The following is a 14049-nucleotide window of genomic DNA, read 5'->3' on the forward strand; positions in this document are numbered from 1 at the left end:
AAAGGTTTAAATTGGAAATTGCTAAATTCTTGAATTTCTAAATGATGTCATACTTCTCAAGTTCTTTCTTAAACTGAACACTACAAATCAGCATTCCTTTCCTACTGATGTCTTTATGAGTAAAATGTTGAATCATACAAAGAACACAAATTAAAAAGTTTAAAAAAAAACTGTGGGAGGAGCATGGCCGTATAAAGCCAGTCATTACCTCGTCCTTGCTATTCAGGCTTTCCAAGGAGCCTTTCCTGGCTGTCAGCTGCTCACAGGATTAGAAGGTAATAAAGTGCTTCAGTAAGCCCCTGGTCATCTCTAATGAATCCAGGCTTCCCCTTTCTCTTCCTTCATAGTAACTTTTTAATATATTGAGCTGTGCAGAGGGTGAGTAAAAGATGTAACCATGTTTTCTTTTTCACTTGTTTAACTAAAGATATTTTGGGTTAAGACTTGAATTAAACTTATGACTGCTTAACTTTGAATCTCAGAAGACAGCAAATGCCTATGAATCAAAATTGAAATGTATGTTTATTCTAATTTCAATTTTAATATTATTGAACAGATTGCAATATGTATGTTTTATATTTATTATTTTGATATAGAATTAGACATAAATAGCTACAAATATTAAAATGTTTATATTTAAGCAATTGAAATTATTACATTAGATATAAATAAGTGACGTTCAATTGTCACCTAATTTAATAGTCAGAAAGTATAAAAATTAAGCAGTGATTTGGGCCAGGATGATCCAGGATCAGAACATAATTATTTAACTTAGTTCAGCAATGGACCACTTCTGTGAAAGATAAATATCAAATAAATTAGTTGATTGGTTGACCAAGCTAGCAATTTAATCTCTAGTAAGCAGATAATTATTCATTATGAAAACTATCAACTAAAATACTAACCCCTCGCTTCTGAAGTTTGTTCTATTTTTGATAGGCTGTTTCCTTGCCACTATTGTTTATCTTAATTTTCACTGATTTTTGAAATCAATTAAAACATTTTCATTATCATGATTATACGCAGAAATGTTTGAAATGGCACAGCAAAATCTAATTTGTCAGCTCGGGCTATTGTGGAGAGGGAGTGTGGCAGGTGGTGAGCCTGTGGCACCTCCCCGATTCATCACTTCTGCCAAGTTTCACTAGTGCCTTTGCCAACTTGTATTTCAGGAACTGACAGAAGAGGAGAGAGCCTAGTCCCGCACATCATTTCCATTCATTCTTACTAATGTTAGTAATAGGCTCACATTTGGAAGCGTATGATTAGTCCTGAAATACCTACATCTTCACATTTTCATTACTCTAGCAGAAATCCCAAAGGACATGGGGTACATGATCATTTCCATTAAACAAAATGCAGCAGATTTAATTAGGTGATTGAAATACAGACACCAACTATTATTTTCATGCAAATGTAGTTAAGAAGACATCATGAGAAACTAGAACTCCAGGACAAGGGATGTTGCTCAGATGGTGGATTGCTGTCCTAGCAAACACGAAGCCCTGGGTTCAATTCCTGGCATTTTATAGATCAGGTTTGGTTGCACACACGTGTAATCTAAGCACATGGATGCAGACAAAGGAGGACTAGAAACTCTATAGCATCCTTTACTACCTGTTGATTTCAAGGCTGGCCTCTCTAATACAAAATAATTCAGGTTGTTTAGTTCAGTTTTTTTCTTTTTTGGTAGAACTGGTGTTCTGAACACAAGTCGCTGCATACCTGGTACTGAGTTATGTCCTCAGACAGAGATGAGTTTTAAAGAAGTAAACATATCTGGAACAATTTTACTCTGCTTAGTACCATCTTATTCTCTGTCAAATCACCCAGAGTCCTACTTTAATATTAACTGTTTTGGCTGATAACGGCCTTGATCATTGCATCCTGTTAATGCCTATGTGACCGACTGACTTAGACTGTGGCACAGGCTGAGAAGCAGGAGAGATCATGATATGCTCCCCTGGCTGGATCACTTATTTTATGCAGGGGCAGAGAAACATTTTATTCATAATTTTAAAATTATTTATTAAGGAAACTGATGCATGGAGTCTAATTAATTGCAGTATTATGTCACTGAAGAAGAAGTTATTTTCTGAACTATCTATTTTAATCAGAAATCTGTGATGAAACGAGACAGAAAGCAATACTGTTTTCTTTTCAACTAATAAGCTTTCTAGGAGCAATATGAACTTGCTACTTCTCTTTCTTGTTCCCCTTTGTAATATCCTCAGTATAGAACTTCCTTAACTGACAGTTAGAGTGAAGCGGTGCCATCAACCTATGAGATCTGAAGATCAGGGAACTTTCTTTGGCAGATCCTAGCCTGCATGATGCAACATCACAGTAACTGTGGGACCTCACAGACGTTGCTTAACCTCCAAGAGCTTTAGGAAGGCCTCTGTGACCCTCCAAGGGTCAGTGAAAAGCTCAACCTGGTGACCTAAATTCAATCCCTGGAACCGTTTGAGAGGTGGAAGGAGAAAACTGCCTCCACAGAGTTGTCGCCTGACCTCCACAGCCCCCGTGACATGTGCACCCCTGCTCACGCTCATGTGACCACTGCCCCACACTAGTAAGTTAAATACAGAGGCAAGAAATGGAAAGGAATTCTAAAAATACAATTTAATTTACTATTTTGTCTTTTGTACAAAATGCAATTGCCTTATGTTATAAATGACAAATTTTAGTGCAAATTCTTCTCTCTCCTACAATACATCTGTAAACAGTCAAGACAGTTTGCTTCATCCAGGGGTCTCTCCACTACTCCTCAGTTCTGGAAAATCTTTGTTCCAGAAGGTTTACAAAGAGATGAGTGCTGTCATTGTTTGGTGTATTTGTATATTTTGGTAATTATAGGTTATTTTAGACTATGATGAAAGAAAAATAGAAAAGTAGGAAGAAGGTGGCATCCCTTCCCACACACCACCCTTGGGTGTGTCCAAGGATCCAGCTGCACAGAGATCCTTAAGTCGTGGAAGGCGTGCCTGACCTTTTTTAGATAACTATAAATTAAACATATTGTGTGGTTCCTACATTCTTGAATTGCCCCTGAATTCCTGTGGGCACGTAGGTTTGTATGACAGGAGAATAGGGTACTAAAGTGAACTCCCAGTCCATAGGAAATCTTTTTAGACCAAGACTGAGGCATATGAGGAGAGAATATGCTGGGGATGGTAGTATCTGGAGACAGCAACCCTAAAGTATGTTATACACCTCAAAATGGAGAAGTTGAAAGATTGTCTCACCTAAACCCAGCAAGTCCGTGTACATGTGGCACCCATTTGGATAAGTGTATTATATTCTGCATATAAACATAGGTGTATGTGGTGTGGGTATGTGTAGTGTAAATATGGACGGAACATGGAGGTCACTTTCCTGCCTTCAATTTCCCCTCCCACTCTCTGTTACTGAATGGCATGATCAGCTGGCTTTTGTGCAGAAGCACGCTCTTTCTGTGCACAGAGGTAGCTTTCCTTCTCCTCACAGGATTTCAGGAGGATTAAATGATTACACAAGCAAGGTGTTTAGTAGTTAGTGTCTACAGTCTAGGTGTCTAACACATAGAGAATAGAACTCAAATGAGTGTTACTGTTGTTACTATCCTTATTATAATCTGGATTTCACAAAGTGTCGTTCCTCATATCTGTCATCATATCCCAGGATTGGCTACATAGTTTACAGAGGCTGGGGAAAATTGAAATTGCGGGCTTTCTTGTTTAAAATGACTCAAATTTCAGAATGGAGTCAAAGAATGTTATACCTGCGCACTGTGAGGAGCACATGGCTTGTGATTCTAAGCAATTGTCACCGTCCTCATTTTGTCTCATGGAGGGAAGGCAGGAAGGGAACCGTAGGCAGGACACTGCCTATATTCCTCTGCCAACTTCACTCCAAGTGCCGAACAGTCATTCAGAGCTCTTTCTCTCTCTTCACCTTCATTCTAGACTGAAACAATGGAAGAGCTTTCCATGGCAAACACTGTGTTTGCCCTCAATATCCTCAAGCATATAGAACAAACAAACTCTGCCCAGAATATCTTTTTCTCTCCGTGGAGCATCTCGTCCACCTTGGCTATGGTTTTTCTTGGTGCCAGGGGCAACACTGAACACCAGATGGCCAAAGTAAGTTGATTTAAACCTCACCTCAGAATCCAGTGTTTTCTGAATTGAACCGTAGACTTGCTCTCATTTTGTGCTCAGGTCATCTTGACTCTAAGAAAGCAGGGATGGTGGCATGACTGTCATCACCAGCCATCATAGCACAGATTCTGTAAATGTAAATATAGAAAATGTCCAAATCAGGAAACTCCTCTAATGCAGATAGCAGAAGGATGTTAGCATTTCTATAAGGATGAAAATAGCAACTGGCAAATATTCCATTTAAACCAGATCATACTCATAGTTTGCACAGCAAGGGTTTTGAGCGCTTCATTTCACATGGTTTTAAGTCAAATATCACTATGCAGATAAGAACACTGGCAACCTGTTCCCAAGAGCACCTGTGACCTTTAGTTTCCAGCTGAAGCTCCCTCTTAACAATACCACTGTGGGTAGTGTTTGTTTCCCCTTTCTTATAAAAAATGTCTCCTCATGGTTTTAAGCCAGGATCACAAAGAAAAAAAAGCACTATGGCTTTGGTTAGCATTCTCACAGAAATATAAATAAATAAATATTAATAGGCTTCTTCACATTATCCACTGTGAAGCTATGTTTACAAGTGTGGCTGGATATTGCAGATACCAAGTCCTCAGAGTCAATGAGAACAGCATGTAAAACATCATTGCCAGGGATTTATGTGTCAAGGTTTTTTCTTCTTTCCTTGATGACAGAGATTCACACAGGAGATCTTTCTCCAGACTTTAGAACTATTTAAATTACAATCTGCAGTATACCTAAAGATTCATACAATGTATTATAATTTCTCATGATCATGTTACTTGCTAGGTCAAAGACCCGAATGTGGAAATCATATAATTAAAATTCCATTGTATCCACATGCATGCAAATATTAAGAACGTGTGTTCTGAGTACAAGCACTCATTGAGTTTGCAGTCACACCAAAATGCCACGGGCTCCTACCCACGTTCCCATGAGAACTGTTTCTGAGCATAAATACATTCTTCTTGAGAACATGTTGACCCATTTCAGGTGAGCCTCTTTTCAAGTACAGAGTTTCACAGAGACAACATGAACCAACAGGTCAGGCGGTAGATTCCTGTCTAAACTGGAGTCAGTTTAAACAGCATGTCTTACAACAGGACTCAATTGTTCAACCCTGATGATAGCAGAGTTGTGCCACACTTCTTCCTCCTTACTTCCTTTGTCTTGAGAAAGCACAGTAAAGCACGGTTTGCAAAACCTTAGAAAGAGTTTGTGCTTTCAACTTTTAAGTGTTAAGGCCAGGAGCAGCACAGCTAGAGTGTGAGTCTCAGATGAAATGCTTTGAGTTAAAGTGATTTTGATACTGAAGGAAAAATTTTCCTTGTGGTCACTCTAGGCAGAGAGATTTCCTAACTCAAGAAAGTTCTTTCGGTTGGTGGGACCATGCAGTTTTCTTACAACTCTGCTGCATGGAGAGATTTTAAAATTCAAGAGCTAACTTGATTGCTTTCTAAGTAAAAAGGCTATTTCCTTAGATTAGGGAAGAAGGGCAGGCTATGCAGCACCAGCTCCATGCTTCCTGCCTCACTCCCAGATTAAACAATGGAAGACTTGCAGAGAAAGGTCCCCAAATACCAATCCTTTTCTAGTCTAGAACGTATTCAACTAGCTAGATATAACTGCCCACTTCATTACAAGATGCCAATTACCAGCCCGTTTACAATTTTGTTTCCTCTTTACCATGGGCCAAAAGGAGAAGTGTTTCAGGGTCAGAGGTTCTCAAAGACTTTAGACATGGCTGGCTGTGGGAATGTGAGTCTGGAAGACTAGGCTGGGCTGGTCGAACTTTGTGGAGAAGGGACTTGAGATAGCCTTACAGAGACCAGTCTTTCCCTACTGCCTCTACTAGCTGTATGAAACCACTTACAGTGAGAGAGATGCAGTGTATCAAATGCTGTGAATTGCCCCTACACAGTGAGAGAGATGCAGTGTATCAAATGCTGTGAATTGCCCCTACACAGTGAAAGAGATGCAGTGTATCAAATGCTGTGAATTGCCCCGACACAGGTATTTGTTTCTGTGTGCACATAGTATGTGTGAATGTCTTATCTAGGTGATCCTTCTTAATATTTGGTGACTGATGTTCATGTTAAAGCCCACTATGGCTTCTAACTTTCCTAAGCTTAAAATGTATTTAGTAGGAAAGTCCACTTCAGAGAAGAGGAGATGAGTTAATTCTATTAATTTCTTTGAAATATTTAAAAAATACAGTATTAAAATATTGGTGTTTTTCAAAACAATTTGTGGACTGGATGAAATTTAGATAATTCAGGGTAGATTTTATAAATCATCTCATAATAACATTGTTTTTTTAAAATTTTCAGTAAAGGAGTTAGTATCAAGTACTTCATGAATTTTTGAGACACAGAAAGAATGCTTATGCTTATTTTCCACATACAGAGTCAGAGAGTACCATCTAGAGCAGTGCTTCTTAACCTTCCTAATGCTTTAGTACATGCTGTGGTGACTCCCAACCATAAATTATATTCTTTGCTTCTTCATAACTGTAATTTTGCTAGTTGTGAATCATAATGTAAATATCTATTTTCTGATAGTCTTAGGTGACCCTTAAGAAAGGTTTGTTCTCCCTCCAAATGGTTTCACGACACAGAAATGCTGATCTAGAGATTCCTGAGCCATTGGTTCAAAGTGAAGTAATTTTGCATGGCCACGTCATCACTCCTCCTGATTCTGACTGCAGGTGCTGCAATTTAACAAAGTTAATGGCAATGGCATCACTCAGGGAACCCCAGAGAACGTCAGAGGCTTTGATTGCACTCAGCAAATACAGAAGGGAAATTATCCTGATGCTATTTTACAGGTACCGGACTTGGTTTTGCTATATTCTTTTATATTCTGTCTCTAGCAGCTTCTCGTCTCAGAGTCATAGTGTTGAACTGAGAAGAAATGTAGCAGAGTTCTACTATACATAGGAAGAGCACCCAGACTAAGTACTGTGATGAATATCCCAAGGGCATCCAATAACAAGGGTCAGAGCCAGGGCAGCATCCAGGCTTATTAATGTTCCAACAATGGTTGCTCCTCAATCCTATCACATTATTCTGCCATAAGTATATATAATATGTATAGTACTGTTTATGTATCATATTATTTATATTTATAATAAACTATTTATTCTGAAAGTGCTCTATGTTATGTTACAAGAATGTTTGGATGCATAAGTCCATAGGTATTTATGGGAATTTCAAGAGGAAAAGAGGGTGATCATAATTAGGGGTTGGTGAAGCATAAACCTTGTTGCTGCAGGAGAATCTAATGAATATATTATCTGCTTATAATATACCACCTATCTATAAATAACTTGTCATCTGTCTAACTATCTATCACTTATTATCTACCTATTATGCATATGCATCTATCTATACCTATTATCTATCTTTCATCAACCTACTAATTATCACCTATTTGTCTATATCTACCTGTCAACTCTGTCATCTATCTGTCTGTTATCTATCTCCCATCTATTAACAACTTATCATATGTCCATCCATTTATCTATATCTATTGCAGGTAATAATTCTATTCATCCATCTGTTATACAAAATAATACCTTTATCCCATAGGCTATATCCTTAAAAACTGGCTGGCTAGTTACATTAACAAGACCATGAAGGGATAATCTATAGCTAACTAACTCGCATGGTTATGCCCATGATTAGATTATGGGGACATGTCTCCTGATTCTTCTTTCCTGAATATACTAGTGTCCCACCCTCCATCACTTGGTGTGATGTGGGGTACAGAAGGTAGATAAAACCTCCCAATACTTTCTACAACACTGGAGAGCTCTGTCTTGTACTCGAGCCCAGTTGCTGTTGTGACTGAGTCTGTCTGTCACACTGCTTAGCATTTGATCTCTCATCAATTTTGTCAACTTTTAAAGCTCTGTTTTTTTTTTTTTTACTACAAAGGTCACCTCTAAAATGGGAACCTATTAAGGCTATATAAAGTGTGGTAACATTTCACTATAGTTTCATTGAGAACTTCACAACTGACAAGTAAAATTGCATATATTCAGGGTACATGAGGTAATATATCTATACCTTGTGAAATAATTACCACAATCAAAGTAATACTTTGACCACATATGCAGTCAGTGTGTGTGTGTGTGTGTGTGTGTGTGTGTGTGCGTGCGCGTGCGCATGGGGGGGGGTGGAAATCTATTTAAATATGTTTTTTATCACAAATTTCAGAAACAGTCCGGACTCACTAACTGTACTCCTAATGTTATACTTTAGAATCTCTGGGTTTATTCATTCTGTAATATAATAAAATTTCATCAGAAACACAAGAGTTTAGAAATATCAAAAGAAACTGTCTTTCATTCAGTCTGTGGGTTTTCTTATTTCTAATGAATCTAATCTACAGATACAGCAGAAATCTATAATTATTAAAGTGTACCATTGTAGCCTTCCTATACTACATTTCCATATTTGTTTCTGCTTTTGCCCCCATGGGGTGTTGAAACAAGCTTGCCTTAAATTCATTATGTTGCCATGATGAGCCTTGAACTTAGTCTTTGTGCCTCTGTCTCTCTTGGGATCATAGGCGGGAGACATTACTCCAATCTTTTTGAATGACATTCTTACAGATCTTTTCCTCCAATGGACTAGAAAAGATGCATTCATACAATATTTTATTGTTGTTTTGAGACAATGTTATTGCTTCAGGAGTCTTTAGTTAGTATTACTGTGTTATAAGTGAAAATTTCTTCTGTTTAGGCACAAGCAAGAGATAAAATCCATTCATCCTTCAACTTGCTCAGCTCGGCAATCAACACTTGCTCAGGAGATTACTTACTGGAAAGCGCCAATAAGCTGTTTGGAGAGAAATCTGCTAGTTTCAAGGAAGTAAGTGAAGGTGACACTGTAAGAGTCGTTCCAGCACAAGCAGTGAGGTAGTTTGGGACACTTCTTCACAATTCTCAGGAGCAGACTCAGAATTGCAGGTGGGCTTTTAAAGGCTGGCTTTACTGTCTCTCCTGTTCCTGCTGAAGATGTCCCATGCAAAGATCAACAAATTACAACAGTGATGTAACCGCTTTTTCCAATGATGTAACTGCTGTTCTCCTCTATTTTCCCAAGCTATACCTCTGTTCTTTTTCAGTGTCTTTTCTTAAATTTTAATTAATTTTTAAAAACCATCTTTTTTTCAATTTACATACCTATCCCAGTTCCCACTTCCTCTTCTTCCTCCCACTCTCCCTCACTGCCCCTCCCCTCCACTCCCATCCACTCTCCAGAGAGGGTAATGCTTCCCATGGGAAGTCAACAAAGTCAGTCAAGTCACTCTGCCCTAAATTTAGGCTGAACAAGGTATCTCTCCAAAAAGAATGGACTCCAGAAAGCCAGTTCAAGCACTTGGGATAAATCCTGATCCCACTGCCAGTGGCTCCACAGACTGCCCAACCACACAGCTGTCACCCATACTCAGAGGGTCTAGTGTCTTTAGTGCAAAGATAGAGTTGGTGCTGGAGCATAGAACTGGGCATTATCGGTGAAAGTGTAACTGTCCTGGATCTGCACCCTCCCCAGTCATCTCACCTCCCACTGCCTTATGTCTCCTTGTATTTGTTGGAGCCTGTAATTCATCATGCCTCTCTTATTCAACATATGCCATGTGTAATTGTGGGTTTTTTTATTTGTTTTAAAGGAATACGTACAACTCTGTAAGAAATATTACTCTACAGAACCAGAGGCAGTAGACTTCCTTAAATATGCTGAAGAAGCTAGAAAAAAGATAAATTCCTGGGTCAAGACCCAAACCAAAGGTAAAACTTTGGATTTTTTTCTTCTGTTTTTTTTTCTTTTGAAATCAAACATCCTTGAATATCACCCTTATTCCCTCAAAACTGTACAGTCAATTCTTTTTCGTAAGTCTCAGACTACTGAGAAACTGGAAAACAATATACAAGAAAGTGATTCCTCCAAATATCATAAAAAGTTATACTTTATATGAAGCATTATACAGTTTCTTTCATTTTTTATTATAAAACCTAAACATGTATTGTGTTCTCTACAGGTGAAATCTCAAGCCTGTTACCGGAAGGTTCTGTAGATGAAAACACCAAGATGGTACTGGTGAATGCTGTTTACTTCAAAGGAAAGTGGAAAACTCCATTTGCGAAGAAACTTAATGAGCGTTATCCTTTCCGTGTGAACTTGGTATGAAACAAGAAGCATTTTTCTAGCATTATTTTAGAGCTTGGAAAAGAATACAGAAAACTTAGAGACTATTCATTGATTTTCCCATAACTTGCTAGTTATAGCTTGGGTGGGTATTGTCTCTTTCAAGCTACTGAGTATCATTCAAAAATTCCTAAGAGTCAATGGACAGTGAAGACCATGGCTTTATAATTTATAATTATGTGACATAATTCCTCTTGCCTGGACTTAAATGTTGGTTCTACATTTGCACTATGACTTCATGTATTATCCATTTGTTTCGTTTTTGATCTTTAAAGCTTGAATAATATCTAGTTCAAAAGATTGATGTGAATGTTTGACAGAGTTTACCTAACTTCCTGTATCATTTTAGGCATTACAAATTTATTATAATTTTATTAGTAGTAGAAGTATTATTACTATTATTATCTATCTTACTAAGTATTGGCTATAAGATTTAAAAAAGCCATTAAGTTTGAGGACCTTCTCTAAAAACTATACAAACAATTTGCTTTTTTGATGGAAGAAAACACATTTTCCTAGCTTTGGCCCAGAAATCATTTAGTCTTACTGCAAATTTCTTAAACATCTGAGAACTGACTTTCATATTTTACATTTTAACAATATTAGCGTGAGAGCATACCTGTTCAGATGATGCACCTACGTGAAAAGCTGAACATTGGATACATAACGGACCTAAAGACTCAGATTCTAGAGCTTCCGTATATTGGAGACATCAGTATGTTCCTGTTGCTTCCTGATGAGATTGAGGATGCGTCCACTGGCTTGGAGTTGGTAATGCATTCCAGTTTCAATTATTTTCAAATTTTGCAGCAAAATCTCCTTTGCTCAAAACGAGTATTGTTGCCTTGGAAATGGTGTGTAATTTGTCACAAATGAATGATTAAGTTGATTTACATGTGTCAATTTCGTAAAACCTCAAAGTCTGAAACTTATGTAGTTTATGCTACCATCTTACAAAATTTGTCCAGCTCATGAAGTTTTAAACATAGTAAAGTCATTTAATTGCTTATTTTATTTTTTTATTTTTTAAGATTATAATTATTCCCTTCTTTCCTCCTTTCAAAGCTCCTTTATACCTTTTCTTGTTGTCTTTCAAACTTTATGGCCTACTTTTCATTGCTTATTGTCACGTGTTTATATACATACACATATAAATATGCAGTCTTAAATACAGACTTCTCAGTCTGTATAACGTTATCTGTATGTATGTTTTCAGGACTGACTATTTGATATTAGACGACCATTTGCTTTGCTCTTCCCTCAAGAAGACCATTCCTGCCATGCTCACAGTTCTTCATTTGCCTGTAGTTCGTGTGGGGTTGTGGCCTCTTTTTCTTTTGTATTCTTTAATGCTTTATTAATAGGTTGAGAATTCTATATACTTATTAATGTGCCTTGATACGATTCAGTCCTTGCTCTCTCCCCTACTACTCTTTTAAACCCTCTCACCACTTTCCCAACCAACTTCACATTTTCTTTTTCAACCTCAGTAAGGTCATTATATGCTGACAGAATGTGTGCGGATGTAAGATGATCCACTGGAACATGGACACTTATTAGGAACTTTACCCATGAAGAAAATGACCTCTCCCCCCATAGTAGCCGTCAGTGTTTTTTGGACATGACAGAGCCATTGCATACATGAATTCAGAGAATCATGTACAAAACCTACAAAAGATCAAGCCAGCCAAATAAGAGTTTCTATAGTAGAGGGGCTCATACAGTCCCACCTCTAACTGAGGAGTAATTGGCAACCAATATGAATACATATATTGAGTTCAGGTCTTACTATGTAGCCCTGACTGCCCTGGAATTCACTTATGTAGTCCAGGATAACCTTGAACTCATCGAGATCCACCTACTTCTGCCTCCTGGGTACAATAATTAAACTCACGCACCACTGCACTTAGCTTTGCAATTGATTTTTTAGAAGTGTTATTTGCTATTATTTTTATATTTATGGCTGTATTGACTGCATGAAGTTTGTATATCACATGTATGCAGTGATCATGGGGACCAGAAGAAGACATTGGATCCCCTGGGGCTGAATCTACTTATGGTTGTGAGCTGCCGTTCTGTTCTTAGACTCAATCTTGGGTCCTGTGGAAGAGTAACCAATGCTTATAACCACTGAGTCATCTATCCAGCCAGTTGGCAATTGATGTTTAACATTAGGCTTTGAGTTATTTTTTGTCCTTTCTCAAATTCACTTTTTTTGTTTGTTCTTTATTCTTACAGCTGGAAAGTGAAATAAACTTTGATAAATTCAACCAATGGATGAGCAAAGACACAATGGCTGAAGACGATGTTGAGGTCTATCTCCCGCAGTTCAAGCTAGAGCAACATTATGAACTCAAGCCTATTCTGAGAAGCATGGGCATGGAGGATGCCTTCGATAAGAGCAAGGCCAACTTCTCAGGAATGTCCCAGAGGAATGACCTTTTTCTTTCTGAGGTATTCCATCAAGCCACAGTGGATGTCAATGAGGAAGGCACTGTAGCAGCTGGTGGCACCGGGGCAGTTATGACAGGGAGAACTGGTCACGGAGGCCCACAGTTTGTGGCAGATCATCCCTTTCTTTTCTTTATCATTAACAAAACTACCAATGCAATACTATTTTGTGGTAGATTCTCCTCACCCTAAAAAGGGAATACCTTATTTATACATTATATTTTTATAGCACTCACTATAAGCCACAGAATTGCTTCTGTAAGTGCCAACTGGACTTTCCTACATACACGTTTTTGTACTTCTGATTGATATACACTAAATATAAACTCAGAAACAATTGCACAACTCTTAACAATACTTATAGAAAGAAGTCTACTAATTATTGTTTTCTAAAGCCGTATAATATCTATTTAGTTCATCCTCATTATTTCTTTGTCTTTATAGCTTTCGTTTTTTTTACAGTATTATTTATTATTTATATAATGGTAGTTTTACAAATGATTATCCTCTGTATTACAAAACTGTAATACTGAAGAAGCAGGTGACCAGAGAATTTTTCTATCTAAAAAAGCAAGCATTTGATCTAATAATGAAAGAACAATTATATGCTCTCCCATAATAATCAAACAAGCAAAAACACAACAAAAGCAATAGCATGTTACATTTCTATCACTGTATGTCACATGTATGTTTCTGTAACTCATGTGTAATTGGAAATATGCAGTAACTTAAGCAAGCTTGCTCACTTACAAGTATTTGCTGTTCTCTATTAGGTATGTACAACACAGCTATCAGTCTTTGTTAGTCTTCATTCCATTACTGTAAGAAAATAACAGAGATAATAAAGTTGAAATTTTTTTCTGTCTTATTGTTTATTGAAGTTTTACTCCAAGGTTGGTAGAATGGTTGCTTTTGTGCCTGTGGTCAAACAGTAGAATGTGGTAGAAGGTGTGTAGAATAGTGCTATTCATTTCAAGAATGTCAAATAGAGGAGAAAAAGAGACTAGTCCCCCTCATCCCCTTAAAGAGCATGTGACCAAAGATTTGGACTTTTCATCAGGCTCTTTTTTTGTAGCTTTGGTGCCTGTCATGGAACTACCTCTTGTAGACCAGGCTGGCCTCGAACTCACAGAGATCTGCCTGCCTCTACCTCCCAAGTGCTGGGGTTAAAGGCGTGAGCCACCACTACCCAGCAGGCTCTACATCTTACATGTTTCCACTACCTT

At 37.8% G+C, this 14049-nt stretch overlaps 1 protein-coding gene across 1 annotated transcript; it reads left to right on the plus strand.

The window, feature by feature from the left end:
- Nucleotides 1–231: 231 nt before the first annotated feature.
- Serpinb2 (serpin family B member 2) lies at nucleotides 232–13592 on the plus strand. The gene is made up of 8 exons (XM_057770311.1): nucleotides 232–275; nucleotides 3948–4124; nucleotides 6865–6984; nucleotides 8906–9034; nucleotides 9837–9954; nucleotides 10206–10348; nucleotides 10979–11143; nucleotides 12611–13592. The coding sequence occupies exons 2-8, from the start codon at nucleotides 3957–3959 to the stop codon at nucleotides 13013–13015; spliced, it is 1248 nt and encodes a 415-aa protein (XP_057626294.1). The 5' UTR covers nucleotides 232–275; nucleotides 3948–3956; the 3' UTR covers nucleotides 13016–13592.
- Nucleotides 13593–14049: the final 457 nt, after the last annotated feature.

The sequence above is a fragment of the Chionomys nivalis genome, chromosome 5, assembly GCF_950005125.1.
Source record: "Chionomys nivalis chromosome 5, mChiNiv1.1, whole genome shotgun sequence".
NCBI lineage: Eukaryota > Metazoa > Chordata > Mammalia > Rodentia > Cricetidae > Chionomys > Chionomys nivalis.